General features: G+C 42.0%; 1 protein-coding gene across 2 annotated transcripts in view; it reads right to left on the bottom strand.

Moving 5' to 3' along the window:
• Positions 1-18420, bottom strand: part of VCL (vinculin) — a 131466-nt gene that overhangs the window by 74768 nt on the left and 38278 nt on the right. For both annotated transcript variants that reach the window (XM_002718405.5, XM_002718406.5), the window contains exon 2: positions 9347-9417. In XM_002718405.5, the coding sequence (XP_002718451.3) occupies positions 9347-9417 (71 nt within the window). The remainder of the gene's footprint in view (positions 1-9346; positions 9418-18420) is intronic.

Below are 18420 nucleotides of genomic sequence, written 5' to 3'. Positions count from 1 at the left end.
GATTTTTGGATTAGGGATGCTCTACCCATACATAATTTTTAAATAATATTAAAACCATTTTCCAATATGCCCTTAACTTCCAGGCACACAAAAAAGTCCAATGATTTTATTTTGAACCCCTCAATACTGAAAATATTATATCCTTCCCTGAAAAATATTTATACACCAGACAGCTTAAGTATAAATCTACCTACAGGCCAAGAATCTTTTGCTATCACTAGCCCTGATACCCTAACTCTCTATAGGAGTAGAAACTGATCTAACAATAAATTTTTAAACTTATTTTATTCTTTAATGGTGCCTAAGCAGTCACTATTTAGAAATACTTACAAAAGTTGACTACAAAGGAAGCTCAAGCTTAGATCACTCATGCCCTGGAAACATCAAAACATCAACCAAACAGCCTAAAAGAATGTCCTACTCAACAATTCCAAGGATGTCATTAATTGCTTCCATCTGTTTCCCTCTCTGACCCCTCCTCCTCAAAGTCATAGCATCGACTATTTTCTACTTCATTTGCATTCTAAAGAAATGCACAAAGGACCATCGCGTCTATAATTGCACAATATTTATTTGCCCCAAAATTTGTTTGCCAACCCTACCCACATTGTTGTTTGTACTATAGGTTATTCTCAATTAACATTTCTGAGTGTACCTATTAAGTTATATAGATTTTTAACAACAGTGCAGCAAATTTTTCACTTGGTTACAACTTAATGTTTTTTCCTGATTTCCATGGAGACCAAAGTTTTTTCCCCTATGGTACAATAAAGGTTTAAAACTCTGCATGGTCTCACCCATTGATTATCCTTATGTAAACCAATTGCTTCAATAAAAGCAATGCAGGAGGAGGGGCATTTGGCACAGATCCCATTTGGCACCCAGATCCCATATCCAAATATCAGGGTTCAAGTCCCAGCTCCACTCTCCAGTTCCAGCTTCCTGTAATTGGGTATCCTGGAGGGCAACAGAAAATTGCTCAAGTACTTGGATCCCTACCACCCAAGAGGGAGACAGATGGAGTTCTCAGCTCCTGGCTTCAGCTGTGTTGACTTTTGTGCACATGTGGGGAGTGAACCAGCAGATGGGAGATATCTGTCTCTCTTCTTTTCAAATAAAATGAAAATCAATTTTAAACATTTCTAGGGGCCAGCGCTGTGGCACAGAGGGTTAAGGTGCAGCCCCAAAGCAGGGGCATTCCATACTCACCAGTTTGAGTTCTGGCTGTTCCACCTCTGATCCAGCTCCCTGCCAATACGCCTGGGAAGGCAGCAGAAGATGGCCAAGCACTTGGGTCCCTGCACCCATGTGGGAAACCCGGAAGAGGTCCCTTGGCTACCGATCAGCCCAGCTGCAGCCATTGCAGCCATTTGGGGAGTGAACCAGAGGATGAAATTCTCTCCCTCTCTCCTTCTTTCTCTCTGTAACTCTTTCACATAAATAAATCTTTAAAAAATTTCTAAATACTTTATTTTAAAAACTACACAATAATGATTTTCTAATTCTGTAATTCTTTTCAAATTTATTGGTTAGAATTCCCCTCATCAACTAGGGCTGATGTCAGACTACCCCTTTATCAGGTTTCCTCCTGCCCCTCCAAATTCAAAAACTTGTTATGTTTCCCCATTCTTTTCCTGCAAATTACCCTATCTTGTGCTTTAACAATGGATCTAACCATGTATTTTTTCCACTTTCTGCTTTATTAGGCTAGCATGATGCTGGCCTGATTCCAAGCCTCTCCAATCAGAAGAACTTGCCTCACAAGCGTTTCTCCATACTGGCTGTCTGCTATCTAAGCCATAAAAACTTTCCCCAGACCCAACCGGGCAGTCAGATTTTTGCATTGCTCTGGACTCCTAACATGGTCACCTTGTAATATACTTTCTGTCACCAAAGACCATAACTTGAATATTTTAACCTTTTTTTATAATTTTATTTGAAAAGCAGACAGACCGAGAAGGAGAGACAGTGAGAGAGATCTTCTGTCTGCTGATTCACTTCCCAAATGGCCACAACAGCTAGGGCCATACCAGGCCCAAGTTGTGGGGAAATTAGGCACAGGAGGCAATTCAAAGATGGTGGCTGAAAGGAAATTAGGCACACGTGGCAATTCAAAGATGGCGCCCAAAGGAAGTAAGGTGGGTGGTGCCCAAAGTCGTTTACCACCAAAGCTAATTGGCCGTGCAGCATCAGGGGAGGTGACAACTGATGATGAGTGTACAGACATATGGCTGGTCCTGTAAAAAGTCACCCCATAAAATGACCTTTTAAGTAATTGGTTGGTCCTTAAGCCATGTCCCAGTAATCCTGCGGTCTTGTGCTTTAAAAGGCTTTGCTACATGTGCAATAAATGGAGTTCTTGCTTGCTTGACTTGACTGCCCGCTGTGTCTGTCTCCGGGATTGGGAGGCTGGGGAACAGGCGAGTGGCGCACTTACCTTTCTTCGGACCCAGTCCATCCTTGTTCGGGTGGACTAAGACCCAGCACAAGTCAGGAGCCCAGAACTCCATCATGGTCTCCCATGTGAATGGCAAGAGCCCAAGCACTTGGGCCATTTTCCACTGCTTTCCCAGGTGCATTAGCAGGGAACTGGATCAGAAGCAGACTGGACTTGAACTGGTACTCCAACATGGGAGGCCAGCACTGAAAGCAGAGGCTTAATCTGTTGCTCCACAACACCAGCCCCAGTATTTTGTTTGACCTTCTTATATATGTAGGCAGATGGACTCATTTTGGTTCAATAAAGAGCTATTATGCTACTGTGAAATAAAGCTTGTGGGGCTACCATTGTGACATAGTGGGTAAAGCTACCATGTGAGACACCAGAATCCCAAAAGGACACCATTGCAAGTCCCAGCTGGTCCACTTCCATCCAACTCCCTGCTTACATGCCTGGGAGCTAGGTGGATGATGGTCCAAGTACTTGGGACCGTGCCACCTACACAGGAGACCTGGTAGAAACTCCTGGGTTCTGGCTTCAGCTTGGCCCAGCCTTGGCTGTTGCAGTGATCTGGAGACCAAACCAGAGGATGAAGACTCACTCTCTCTCTCTCTCTCTCTCTCTCTCTCTCCCTATATATATATATATATATATATATATATATATTTGTAACTCTTTCAAATAAATCTTTTTTTAAGTTTTATTATTTATTTGAAAGTCAGAGTTACACAGAGAGATGGAGAGGCAGAGAGAGAGAGAGGTCTTCCATCAGCTGGCACACTCCCCAATTGACCGCAATGGCCAGAGCTGCACTGATCTGAAGCCAGGAGCCAGGAGCCTCCTCCAGTTCCCCGATGCAGGTGCAGGGGCCAGGACTTGTGCAAGGACTTGTGCTATCCTCCACTGCTTTCCCAGGCCATAGTTTTGAGCTGGATTGGAAGTGGAACAGCCAGGTCCTGAACCGGTGCCCATATGGGATGCCAGCACTGCAGGCAGCAGCTTTACCCGCTTTGCCACAGCACCAGCCCCCAAGTAAATAAATCTTTAAAAAAGAAAGAAAGCTTGTATAGGAAAGGCAGGATAAATGCTTATTTCTTTCCTCTAAATCACCAATTACCAGAATGAGGGAATAAAGTTTTGTTTTAAAGTTTCCTACTATTTTGAAAACTGTATCACAATTAGGGCATATTTCTCTTTACTTTTTCTAAGTCTACAAGGAAGCTTGTGAGAACATGTATCTTACTTCAAGGGTTCATCTCTGGGAATGAGCCAAAACAAATTTCCTGAAAAAATCCATTTACCAATGAAATTATATTCACGTGAAGCTTGAAAGTAACTTTTTGTAGGGTCATCTAGTCTAACTCCCTGCCTGATAGTGAAATATTTGGCTCAATGTCTCAACATGCTCTGTACCTTCCAGGGAGCAAGGAGTAATCTGGTAGAAGATAGAGTTGTATTTTCAATGTAAGGTAAATACAAGTTTAATTATAACACATATATTTAATAATAGAGGATTCCTCTTAATATTATCACACTGGTGAAATGGCATATAAATAAAGTAGAGAGAGAGAGAGAGAGAGAAAGAAACCTGGGAAGTGACCAGGTCTAGTGAAAGAAAGACAAAAAAGATCCTCCCACAAAACAGATCTTACAAAAAACCAGATGCTTCCGTGACCTTACTTCCTGATGCATGAAGAAATTTTACAGAAATAACAGACACATAGTTTCTGCAGAAGTTCTCATTCAAGTAAGTCAGAAATAAGAAGACATCAATATGAACAAAATTTTTGCATCTGTTTAGAAAATAATAGAACATAAGGAGGATAAAAATAAATGAACACTTTTAGCTTGACTTAAAATCGTGATGTATAACATACATATAGAAAACTTCACAAAAACATGTATAATACAATGAACAATTATAAAACAACCACCATGAAACTCAATACTTGCATCAAGAAATAGAATATTATTATTACCACTTTAGAAGTCAATGCCTGGCTCTCCTTAAGTATAAAGTCCTTGACTTTGGTGATAATGATTCCCTTATCCATCTTTATCTTGTTACCACATATATAGGCATCCTTAAAACAGATTATCATGCATGCTTCTGAAATTTACATAAATGGACTATTTTTAATTAATTAATTTTATTATTATTATTATTATTATTGACAGGCAGAGTGGACAGTGAGAGAGAGAGACAGAGAGAAAGGTCTTCCTTTGCCGTTGGTTCACCCTCCAATGGCCACCGCAGCCGGCGTGCTGCGGCCGGCGCACCGCGCCTATCCAAAGGCAGGAGCCAGGTACTTATCCTGGTCTCCCATTGGGTGCAGGGCCCAAGCACTTGGGCCATCCTCCACTGCACTCCCTGGCCACAGCAGAGAGCTGGCCTGGAAGAGGGGCAACCGGGACAGAATCTGGCACCCCGACCAGGACTAGAACCCAGTGTGCTGGTGCCGCAAGGCGGAGGACTAGCCTAGTGAGCCAGGCGCCGGCCTTATTATTTTTATTTTTGACAGGCACAGTGGACAGTGAGAGAGAGAGAGAGAGAGACAGAGAGAAAGGTCTTCCTTTGCCGTTGGCTCACCCAACAATGGCCACTGCAGCTGGCGCACCGCGCTGATCCAAAGCTTGGAGCCAGGTGCTTCTCCTGGTCTCCCATGGGGTGCAGGGCCCAAGGACTTGAGCCATCCTCCACTGCACTCCCGGGCCACAGCAGAGAGCTGGACTGGAAGAGGAGGAATCGGGACAGAATCCGGTGCCCTGACTGGGACTAGAACCTGGTGTGCCAGCGCCGCGAGGCGGAGGATTAGCCTATTGAGCCGCGACGACAGTCCTAATTAATTTTTTTTTAATTTTATTATTTGAGAGTCAGAATTGCAGAGAGAGAGGAAGTAAGAGAGACAGAGTGAAAAAGAGATTTTTCATGTTCTAGTTCATCCCCCAAATGATTTCATCAGCCACCTCTGTGCCAAGTCAAAGCAGAAGATAAGAATTCCATTTGGTCTCCCACATGGGTTGCAGAGGCCCAAGCATTTGAGCCATCTTCTGCTGCCTTCTTGGGCACGATAGCAGGGAGATGGATTGGGAGCAGAGATGCCAGGACTTAAACCAGCACTACAAAATGGGTTGTGATTGTTATAACTGATAGCTTAACACATTGCACCACAACACCGGCCCCTCTCTATCTTTTGCTCATTCTTCAATTATTTTTGAGATTCATTAGTCTCTTCTTAAAAACTAAGGTAAAATTAATGTAAAATAGAAGTCATCATTTTTAAGTGAAAAATTCATATTCCTTTTTATTACTGCTTAATATTCCAGTTTACAACGACATTATGACTGCTTCTATCCATTCTGCTATAGACAGAACAGTGAAATCATCATGAAAAATGCCAATACAAAGGTTTTTGTATGTGGATCCTAGTGTGTAAGTGGCTGAGCACCTCTAGAGAATGTTCCTGGGAGTGAGTTACCAATCTTCTTTACTAATGCCAAACTCTTTTTTTCAAAACAGCTGTATCAATTTACATTCCCAACAGTAAGATAAGAGCATTCTAGTTACTCCATGTCCATTTCAACCACTGATATTATCAGATTTCTCAATTTAGGGATTGACAATGGAATAATTTGTACTTCCCTGATGACTAATAAGATAGAGTACATTTTCATGTTTATTGGCTTTCCTCTTTTCTGAAGTACCTATTTGAATCCTTTGGGGGACCCTCTTTCCCTTTTTTAAATAGTCTTTTTTTTTTCTTTTTAAATTTTTTTTTTATTTATTTATTTGACAGAGTTAGACAGTGAGAGGAGAGACAGAGAGATGTCTTCCTTCCATTGGTTCACCCCCAAAATGGCCGCCACTGCTGGAGCTACATCAATCCGGAGCCAGGAGCCAGGTGCTTCTTCCTGGTCTCCCATGCGGGTGCAGGGGCCCAAGCACTTGGGCCATCCTCCACTGCCCTCCCAGGCCACAGCAGAGAGCTGGACTGGAAGAGGAGCAACCGGGACTAGAACCCAGTGCCCATATGGGATGCCACACCGCGCAGAAGATTAACCAAGTGAGCCACGGCACTGGCCCTTTTTTTTTTCTTTAAAAAAAATTTTTTGTTTTACTTTTTTATGTATTTATTTTTATTTATTTGAAAGGCCAAGAGACAAAGAGTAGACATACAGTGATCTATCGCCCACTTATTGACTCCCCAAATTCCCACAAAAGCCAGGGCTGGGCCAGACCAAAGCCAGGAGTTAAGAACTCAATCCAGGTCTCCCATTTGAGTGACAGAGATTCATCTTCTTGAGCTACCTGCTGCCTGTGAGGGTGCACATTAGTAGGAAGCTGTTATTAGGAATGGAGCTGGGACTGGAACCCAGGTACTCCTATATGGGATGTGGGCATTCCAAGGCAATATCTTAACTTTCTACACCAAATACCTGGCCCTTTTAATAGTGTTTTCTTAATCTTACTGATTTCTCTACTTTTTTTGATCCTGTACATCAGCTTTTACCTTCACTTAGGGTTCAATTGCCATTTAGAACAAAACCACCAAACACAACATAAGAACATAAAGGCGGGGCCAGGCATTTGGCATGGTGGCTAAGATGCCAGGTGGGCTACCCACATCTCATAGGGGGTGACTGGGTTTGAGTCCTGGCTCCTCTCCCAATTCCAGCTTTCTGCTAACACAGGCCTTGAGAAGCAGCAGATCCTGACTCCAGTAGTTGGGTTCCTGCCCATGTGGGAGACCTGGACTAGGTTGCTAGCCCCTGCCTTAGACTGGGCCCAGCCCCAGCAGCGGCAGGCATTTGAGAAGTGAATCAACAGATGAAAGCTTGCTCTTTCTGTTTCTGTCTCTCTCTCTCATATCACCTCTGTTTACCCCTCAAATTAAAAAAAAAAAAAAAAAAAGTCTGAAAGGCAGGCATTTGGTATAGCAATTAAGATCCAGTTGGGACAACCACAGCACTTATCAGAGTGCCTGGATTAAAGTCCCTTCTCCACTCCTGGTTCCAGCTTCCTACTAATGCAAATTCTGGGAGGCAGCAGGTGATTGCACCAGTAGCTGGGAGTCACCACCTATGTGGAAGGCTTGGATGACGTTCCTGGCTTCCGGCTCCAGAATGGCTTCAGCCTGAACCAGCCCTGGTTGTTTTGGGCATTTGGGGAAGGAACCAATGGATGAGGGTGTCTTCTGTCTGTCTGCCTCTCAAACAAAAAAGAAATGAAAAGAACTTAAGAAGCTTTAATTAATCAGTATCTCTATTTGTTTTACACAAGATGGAACAAAATATCTGCAAAGTATTTGTAGGAGTACTGAGACATAGGTAAATATAGCTTAAATTTAAAATGTTACTATAATGTGTAACAGATTTATTAAAGTTCATATTTACTGATATTCCCTTATTGCCAAGCAAAGGCATTTAGTATATAATTCAAATTCACTCATGCTATTGTCAGAATGTTCCCATTTTGGAATGCAATCTTAAATCAGGGTTTTACTAAAAATCAGTATGTCAAAAATACCTACCTTCAGTGACTAACATCAATAGTAGGAAAATACTCAAAGTCAAAAAGTTGGTATTTCAATTATAGATGTGAGCTTTATATATATTTTTAGGAAGGCTTTTATTTAATTAATACAAATTTCATAGGTACAGCTTTAGGAATATAGTGGTTCTTCCCCCCATACCTGCTTTCCCCAGTCCTGTCCCACCTCCTATTCCCTCTCCCATCACATTCTTCATTAAGATTCATTTTTAATTAACTAACTTTATATACAGATGACCAACACTATACTAAGTGAAGATTTCCACAATTTGCACCCACACAGACACACAAAGTATGAAGCACTGGTTGAAAACAAGTTTTATAGTTAATTCTCATAGTACAATATATTAAGGACAGAGGTCCTACATGGTAAGTGCACACTGACTCCTGCTGTTGATTTAACAATTGGCACTCTTATTTATGATGTCAGTGAATACCCAAGGCTCTTAACATGAGCTGCCAAGGTTATGGAAGCCTTTTGACTCCACAAATTCCCTCAGTATTTAGACAGGGCCTTAAGCAAAGTGGAAGTTCTCTCCTCCCTTCAGAGAAAAGTACATCCTTTGATGGCCCCTTCTTTCCACTGGGGCCTCATAGAGATCCTTCATGTAGATCATTTTTTCCAGTGTCTTGACTTTCCATGCCTAAAATGCTCTCACGGGCTTTTCAGCCAGATCCAAATGCTTTAAGGGCTGATTCTGAGGTCAGGGTGCTGTTTAGGGTGCTTGTCATTCTATGAGTCTGCTGTGTGGACTGCTTCCGTGTTGGAACAGTCTCTCCTTTTTAATTCTATCTTGTTATTACCAGACACTTGGTCTTATTTACGTGATCCCTTTGACATTTAATCCTATCTATATGATCAATTACACACTTAATATGATCACTTTAGCTTTTCAGATGGCATTAGTACCACCCAGCTTAATGAGATTTGGAGTCCCATGGCAAGTTTTAGCTTTACCCTCAGAGGCAAGTCTGTGGGAACATGTGACGAACTATACAGCTCTTCCCTCTCTTATCCTCACTCTTATTTTCTACTCGGATCTATTTTCAATTGGATTTATACACCTATGAATAATTCTACGTTAAGTAAAGAGCTCGACCAATGGTATTAAGTAGAAAAAGAAAATAATAAAAAATCAATTTCACTTCTACAGGTTTCCTTTTAGGTGCTCTGTTGTCAAAAATTAGAGAGAACATATTGTATTTGTCCCTTTGGGACTGGCTTATTTCACTAAGTGTGATGTTTCCCAGATTCAATGTGAGTTTATATTAAAAGAAATTATTCCTAGAACTAGTTACTTTTCTTCATAAAAAGAAAATTATTCTGCTTAGCTAGAGAATATTTAATTACTCACTTAATAAATGCTGGTGGCATATCTCTCTTCAAAATCTGATCCTCAGTGGTTTGAACAGTCTCTTTTCCAACCTAGAAGAAGAAAAGATTCACAACTCAAATATAAATTTTTAGACTTTTAAAAACCATTGCTTATGAATATACAAAAAAATACCATTACACAATTTTTAAAAATGATTTATTTTATTTATTTGAAAGAGTTACAGAGAGAGGTAGAGACAGAGAGAGAGGTCTTCCATCAGATGGCTCACTCCTCAGATGGCCACAACGGCTGTAGCTGTGCCAATTGAAGCCAGGAGCCAGGAGCTTCTTCTGGGTCTCCCACATAGGTGCAGGGGCCCAAGGACTTGGGGCATATTCTACCGCTTTCCCAGGTCATAGCAGAGAGCTGGATGGGAAGGAGCAGCCAAGAAGAGAACCAGTGCCCATATGGGATGCCGGCACTGCTGGTGGTGGCTTTACCCACTATGCCACAAATGCCGGCCCCAAAATAAAAATTTTAAAAAAAGATTTGTTCTTCGAAAGCGTGTTATAATGCATGATCTGATGACAGAAAATCCTAGTTTTTCAAAAGAATTCTTTGGAAGAAAGTGAGTGTGTGTTCTACTTGTGACATAATCCATACATGTACACATGCATAATCTAGTTAGTGTTATTTAGTATTTTGATAATTTAAAAAATGTTGACCATTATTATCTGGGAGATTTATGAAACATGACAGATAATTATTTAAATTATTAGGTAGGAAATAATTGCACCTTTATAGTTCAGAGGAATACTTTATTTTTTAAACATTTATTTTTTTGGCAGAATGACAGGAAGAAGGAGAGACACTTACACAGAGAAATCTTCCATGTGCTGGTTCACTCTACAAATGGCCACAACAGTGGCTAGGCCAGGCCAAAACCAAAGTCAGAGTGTCACAAAGCCACATGGGTGTCAGGGACTTGATTACTTGGAACATATCCTGTTACCTTCCCACATGCGTTAACAGGGAGCTGGATCAGAAGCAGAGCAGGTCAGACACAAACGGGTACTCCGGTATAGAATGCTGGCATTTCAGGCAGTAGTTACCCTCCTGTGCTGGAATGCCAGCCCCTGAATATTACTTTTTATATGATAAAAATCATATAGTCATCTTTCAAAAAATTTAAAAAGTAGCAAATGCAGATGCAACTTTAGAAAATTTCTCAAATGTTTATATAATTATCACTAGCATATTGTTTTGCTTTTTAGTGTTTTTGCTTTATACACATGGATTTTTTGTTTACTGTAATCATTATTTTTATTTATAGCCTTTCTTTGAAATGAAATATAAAGTCATGTGCATTTTCCCAATGTGCTATTTCTTTACAACCATTTTTTCAATGGCCCAATAATACTCAGTGTAAATATATAGATCTTTCTTGTAATTTTTTTAAAGATTTATTTATTTATTTGAAAGGCAGACCTACAGAGAGGCAGAGAGAGAGAGAGAGAGAGAGAGAGGGGTCTTCCATCCACTGGTTCACTCCCCATATGGCTGCAATGGAAGGAGCTGAGCCAATCCAAAGCCAGGAGCCAGGAGCTTCTTCCTGATTTCCCACGTGGGTGCTCTTGGGCCATCTTCTACTGCTTTCCCAGGCCATAGCAGAGAGCTAGATCGGAACAGGAGTAGCTGGGACTTGAACTGGCACCCATATGGGATCCCAGCACTGCAGGGGTGGTTTTACACTGTAGCGCTGGCCCCTTATATCTTAATTTACTTAAATTTTCCTCTTTGGTGGGTAAATTATTTAAAAAGTGTTTTAGCTGTTATTAATAACATTATACAGAATACTTTTTGAATATTTTTGCTGTATTTTATATGATTGCTTATAGGGTATATTCCAATATACTCCTAAGTATGACTTTTTTTATGTCTCCTAACATGTACTAGCAAATGGTTTTCCAAACAGAATATGCCAGTTTACATTGCTACCCACAGGGTATAAAATTGTCTGTTCCCTGTTGCATTCAGCATTATATAATATTTCTTTTTATGTTACTCTATAATTAGGGAAATATGTTGTTTTGGTTTTCAATTTTTTGATTACTAGTGAAATTGCATATCTCTCTACTTTGTTTCTAGTGTTGGAATCATAATTGCTTCAAATATTTTCCCCAGTTTCAGTAGCTTCCATTTTTTTCTGTATAGACATTTTTGTTTGCAAAACTTGATTCATGAATTTCATGACACCCTTTAGAGATTTGGCAGTTGCACATATGTATTCTCAGTGATAAATTTCTCTTTTTTTTTTTTCTCAACTGTGCCCAATGTTGCATTTATATTTGTTATTCTGGGAGTGGACATGTGGCATAGCAGGTTAAGCTCTTGTCTGGGACTCCTGTATCCTATATTGGAGTGCCTGCTTGAGTCTTGGCTACTCTGCTTCCTATCCAGCTTCACACTAAGGCATCTTGGGAAGGAGTGAATGATAGTTCAAGTACTTGGACAACTGCCACCCACATGGGGGTCCCTGATGGAGTTCCTAGCTCCTGGCTTCAGCCTGGTCCAGTCCTGGCTGTTATAGGCATTTGGGGATTGATTAGGGAGTGAACCTGCTTGGAAATTATCTCCCTCTTTCTCTCTCTTGCTCACTGTTTCTCTCTGTTGCTCTGCTTTTCAACTATAAAAAAAACTAAAGGAACATTTTTGAAAAATTAGTTATGTTGGAGAAGGGGTAATACAACATTATGTTTGTACTCCATATTGATACCCAAGTATGTTGTTGTGGAAGCATATTATGGTAGTTATTGTAACAATTTTTTAAAAAATAGAGAAATTTCCTTCGAATCTAGAAACCTCAGTAATAAATTATGTGTAATGGGGGCCGGTGCTGTGGCTTAGTGGGTTAAAGCCCTGGCCTGAAGCGCAGGAAGAAGCTCCTTGCTCCTGGCTTTGGATCAGCACAGCTCCGGCTGTCGTGGCTAAATGGGGAGTGAACCAGCAGATGGAAGACCTCTCCCTCTCTCTCTCTGCCTCTCCTTCTCTCTCTGTGTAACTCTGACTTTCAAGTAAAATAAATAAATCTTTTTTAAAAATTTACTTATTTAATTTTAAAGGCAGAAAGAGAGGAAAACAAAGAGAGACTGGGGGCCAGCAATGTGGCATAGCAGGTACAGTGCCGGCATCCCATGTGGGCGCAGGTTCAAGTCCTAGCTGCTCCACTTCCAATCCAGCTCTCTGCTATGGCCTGGGAAAGCAGCAGAAGATGGGCCAAGTCCTTGAGCCTCTGTACCTGCGTGAGAGACCCGGAAGAAACTCCTGGTTCCTGGCTTCAGATTGGCACAGCTCTGGCCATTGCAGCCAATTGGGGAGTGAACCAGTGGATTGAAGACCTCTCTCTCTCCCTCTGCTTCTCTTTCTCTCTCTGTGTAACTCTGACTTTAAAATAAATAATAATAATAAGAAGAAAAACAACAACACAACAACAAAAAGAGCCTGTTGACTCATTCATTCCCCAAATGCCTACACCTGCCAGGACTATGCCACTGGGAACTCAATCCAGGTCTCCCATATGGGTGGTAGCAACCCAATTACTTGAATTATCACCACTGCCTTCTAGGGTCTACACTAGCAGGAAGACAGAATCAGGCCAGAGATGAGAAGCAAATTCAGGGACTCCAATATTGGATGATAGGCTACATATCCACACACAAGAAGAAAACTTTAATACAATAGTGAATGCTGAAAGCCAACCATTTTATCAATAAAAAGATACCTAGGAGTGTTAAATTATAAGCCACATTTTAATGCAGAAATCTGTGAAACTGTTAAACCTAGAATATAAAGTACCTCAATCCTACTGTTGAATCATTTTAAAACTTTTGAATTATATTTAAAAGTTATTAAGAAAAATCATAAATGTACAGTAAATAAGCTAAAGAAAATAACACAATAAACTATTCTCAGAGGAAAAAAGTCATACAGAAGTCAATGAATACAAGTTTTTTTTTTTTTTCTCTCAAGTTAATAACTTGGGAAAAGCAACACAGATACCCCACTGTGCAACACTTAGTGCTTTTGTAGACAATAGACTGTCTGTATCATAAGAAAAGCCTTTCAAATCAGCAGCTGGTTCTCTAGGGTTTCTCAGATCAAAACATGACAGAGTATTTCCAGATGTATTGTTCACTATATTTCCCAACTGAAACCAACCATTCAAAGAGCAGTGGGCCATGATATCATGAAGTGAAAGATGAAATTCAGCCACAAAGTCACTGGTGTAAAGGGCATAGGATACTCACATTTAAAACATGCTGAGATTCCTTTCATATTTGGGAGTATGTCAAAAAGTTCAGGGATGGGTCCAGTATCACTGGCAAAGTGGGTTAAGCTGCCACTTGCAATACTGCAATCCCATATCACAGCGCCAGTTCGAGTCCCAGTTGCTCTGTTTCTGATCCACTAATGCTCCTGCAAAGGCAGCATAAGAGGGCCCAAGTGTTTGAGTCCCTATCACCCATATGGGAAACCAGGATGGAGTTCCTGGCTTTGGCCTGGGCCAGCCCTGGCTGTTGCTGCTATTTGGAGAGTAAGCTAGAGGATATAAGACATACCTATCTACCAACTTCTTTCTCTCTCTCTCTCCCTCCCTCTCCCTCTGTCACAAATAAATATATTAAAAAAAAAAAAAAGGTTCATAGAAGCATGTGACACAGCAGTTAGGATGCTGCTTAAGACACCCCACATCTGAGTGCCTGAGTCAAATCCCAGTTCTGCTACCAATTCCAGCTTTCTCTAATGGGTGCCCTGAGACAGCAAGTGATGGCTCAAGTATTTGGGTCTCTGTCACCCACACGGCAGACCTGGACTGAGTTCCAAGGTCCTGGCTTTAGCCTAGCGCAGCCCCAGCTGTTGCAAGCATTTGGGGAATGAAATAGCAAATGGGAGACTTCCCTCTCTCTCTTCCTCTCTCTACTTTTCAAATGTAAAATATAAAGTGTCACTTTAAAAAAAAGTTCATAGAATTAAAAGATCAGTTTATTCTCGTACAAAAAAACTTCAAAGGGCTGGTGCTGTGGCACAGTGGGTAAAGCCACTACTTGAAGTATCCATGGGATAAGATCTCTCTCTCCCTCTCTCTCTCTCTCACTCTGCATTTCAATTAAATAAATCTTTACAGAGAGGTCTTCCATCTGCTGGTTCACTCCTCAAATGGCCAAAATGGCCAGAGCTGGCCAATCCAAAGCCAGGAGCCAGGAGCCTCTTTCAGTTCTCCCATGTAGATGCAGGGACCCAAGCATGTGGGCCATCTTCTGCTGCTTTCCCAGGCCATTAGTAGAGAGCTGGATCAGAAGTAGAGCGGCCAGGTCTCAAATTGGCACACGTAAGTGATGCTGGCACTGCAGATAGAGGCTTTACCTGCTACGCCACAGCACTGGCCCCTAAAATAAAACCTTAAAAACAAAAAAAATCTTGGGGCCGGCGCTGTGGCGCAGTGGGTTAAAGCCCTGGCCTGAAGCACTGGCATCCCATATGGGCGCCGGTTTGTGTCCCGGCTGCTCCTCTTCTGATTCAGCTCTCTGCTATGGCCTGGGAGGGCAGTGGAGGATGGCCCAAGTTCTTGGGCCCCTGCACCCATGTGGGAGACCCGGAACAAGCTCCAGGCTCCTGGCTTCAGATCGGCGCAGGTCCAGACATTGCAGCCATCTGGGGAGTGAACCAGCAGACGGAAGACCTCTCTGTTTCTGCCTCATTCTGTAATTCTGTCTTTCAAATAAATAAAATAAATCTTTAAAAAAAGAAATCTTTGAAACCATGGAGTTTTTTCCATGGCATGCATTTTCTATGAAGTTTCAGAAGACCTCTAGTAGAAAATAGCAATGAAGGGAAGAAGAGAAAGGGTGAGTTCCTTTTATATGCTTTAGGAAGCAGTCAGATCTTCAGTGTTATTAAACACTTACTGAACACAACTACATGTGCCAGGTACTGTTTTAGGTACAGGTGATACAGCAGAAAATAAAGCTGTTTCCTACCCTCATGGAACTTATATTCTTACAAGGGTAGACAGAGTACACAGTATATAAAATAGAATTCCATATACTGGGGCCAAAGTTTGGCACAGCATCTAAGCCATTGCTTGGGATGTCCACATCGCATATCAGAGCGCCTGGCTTGGAGTCCCAGGTCCACTTATGATTTCAGATTCCGCCTAATGCATACCTCAGAGGCAGCAAATGATCCTCAGGTTCACATACGTGGATCCCTGCCACCTCGAGATCTCAATTGACTTCTGGGCTCCTGGTTTCAGCCTGGCCTAGCCCTGGCTATTGCAGGCACTCGGACTGAACCAGAGAATGGAAGATTCTCTCTCTTTCTTTCTGTGTGTGTGTATGTGTGTGTGTGTGTGTCTTTCAAAGAAAAAAAGAAATCCACACAATGATAGGGATGATACTAGAACGAGAACACAGTGGAAGCAGAAGGAACCTATTGTGGAGTGGAGAATGAAATCTTCTTTGAAGAAGTAACACTATAGTTGAGACTTTGAGGCTAAGAAGGAACTATTCATGCAAGAACTGGTAAAGAGGCTGACATATCACAGGGGATTAAACCGCTGCCTGCGATGCTAACATCTCATATGGGCATGGGTTTGTGTCTTGGCTGCTCCACTTGGGATCCAACTCCCTGCTAATGCACCTGGGAAAGCAGTGGAAGATGGCCCAAGTGCTCGGGAGACCTGGATGAGCTCCTGGCTCCTGGCTTTTGACTCAGCCATTGCAGCCATTTAAGGAGTGAAACAGCAGAAGAAAAATATATCTCTCTGTGTCTCCTACTTTTCAATAAATAGATCTTGGGGCGGGGGGGGTGGGGACTGGTAAAGAGTAATCCAGAGAGAGTAGCAAGAAAAAGGCAGGAAAGACCAAGTTTATTAAAGGAACCTGAAGGAGGCAAGAGTGGTTCATGGTGTGCTGATGAGTTTAGCTAAGACGACGAAGGCCAATTCAGAAGCAGCCTTTTAGGACAGGCTGAGGCATCTGGAATACTTTCTAAGCACAATAAGAAGCAAAAGTTGTAAACAAGACTGACAGTATCTGATTTTCCTTTTAAAAGTTCATTTTACTTATTATGTGGGGAAGTAATCTTTGGGGATTAAGTGGGAAACAGAGTGATTAGGATGCTACTTCTGTCAGCCAGGGGAAAGATGGTAGTGACTTAAAACAAGATGTGAGGGGGCCAGCACTGTGGCACAGTGGGTTAAGCTCAGGCCTGCAGATCCAGCATCCCACATAGGTGCTGGTTTGAGTCCTGGCTGTTTCACCTCTCCCTGCCAATATGCCTGAGAAGCAGCAGAAGATGGCCCAAGTACTTGGACTCCTGTACCCACATTGGAGAGAGATCCTGATGAAGCTCGTGGCTTTGGGCTGGCCCAGCCTTAGCTATTGCAGCCATCTGGGGAGTGAAGCAGAGAATGGAAGATCTTTCTCTCTCTGTAACTGACTTCCAAATATATCTTTAGGAAAAAGAAAAAAACAAGATGTGAAAATTAAAATGGAGAAAAAACCAAAATTATGATAACTTTTGGAGAACTATTATTAGGGCTTACTCATAGTAGGCGGGGTGGAGATGATGAGTAGGCTGAAGTAAAGAAATATAAAAAATGACTTCTCAGTCAATTAAATGAAATTCTTCAAAGGCAGCAACGACAGAAGGCTGTTATACAGCAAGGGTTTATCCTCAAAAGGTCAAGACTATACAAGGCAAAACCATTAAAAGAGTTTGCAAACAGCAAATTTTATGGCCCCAGCAGAGGTAATTAATAAAAATAAATGTATTTAAGGCCGGCGCCGCGGCTCAATAGGCTAATCCTCCGCCTGCAGTACCGGCACACCGGGTTCTAGTCCCGGTCGGGGCACCGGGTTCTGTCCTGGGTGCCCCTCTTCCAGGCCAGCTCTCTGCTGTGGCCCGGGAGTGCAGTGGAGGATGGCCCAAGTACTTGGGCCCTGCACCCCACGGGAGACCAGGAGAAGCACCTGGCTCCTGCCTTCGGATCAGCGCAGTGCGCCGGCCACAGCACGCCAGCCACAGCAGCCATTGGAGGGTGAACCAACGGCAAAAAGGAAGACCTTTCTCTCTCTCTCTCTCACTGTCCACTCTGCCTGTCAAGAAAATAAATAAATAAATAAATGTATTTAATTAAGCCTTTTCTTTAAGGGCAGAAATAGGTGGGGAAACATATATAAATAATAAATACATCTGAGAGTTGCTTATTCAAAAGTTATTTTGAGAGCAGGCATTTGATGCAGCAGTTAAGACATCCCATTCTGGACTGCCAGGTTCAAGTTGCAGCTCCTCGGCTGCTAGTGCAGCTTCCTGTTAACACACACCCTAAGAAGCAGCAGATGCAGGCTCAAGCACTTGTTACCCATGCAGGAGACCAGGACTGCATTCCAATGCTCCTGGCTTCAGCCTGACTCAGCCCCAACGATTGCATGCATTTAGGGGAGTGTCTGTCTCTCTTTCCACCTTTCAAATGAAATTAAAATAAGCATCTTTAAAAGTTATTTTTAAGCACTTAAGTGACAGACATTAAACCTGATTATTATTTTAAATTGCATCCACACTTGCAATGAGTATACTATTCGCAATACACTCAGCTACAATCAGGTTAGGTACAAAGAATGGCTCAGTTAAGGAACAACACATACAACCTGACTATAGGATGAATGCCATTTTTATTTAGGGACTTGATTTTTGGAAGTGCTGTGTGGCAGAACTTTCTGTCATAATGGAAATGTTTCATTTCATCTAGACTGCCCAATACAGTAACTGCTAACTGCACAAAGTTATTAAGCACTTGAAATGTGGCTAGTACAACTGAAAACTTAATTTTTACTTTGATTCATTTTAATTTAGACATTGGTTAGTGGCCACCATATTGGACAACTCAGATCCACCCGACCTTCATTACCTCCAACACTAGTCATCTTGCCTCCAGACCCTCCTTTGCAACTCATTCTTCACACAGTTACTGGATCAACCTCCGTTTAAGCCTTTGTGATGTGGTCTCTTCACAGAAGAAAGGATGGAGGCCTGGAACAATAGAAGTTGCC

The sequence above is a fragment of the Oryctolagus cuniculus genome, chromosome 15, assembly GCF_964237555.1.
Source record: "Oryctolagus cuniculus chromosome 15, mOryCun1.1, whole genome shotgun sequence".
Classification (NCBI taxonomy): Eukaryota; Metazoa; Chordata; class Mammalia; order Lagomorpha; family Leporidae; genus Oryctolagus; species Oryctolagus cuniculus.
This window is presented reverse-complemented; position numbering and strand designations above follow the sequence as displayed.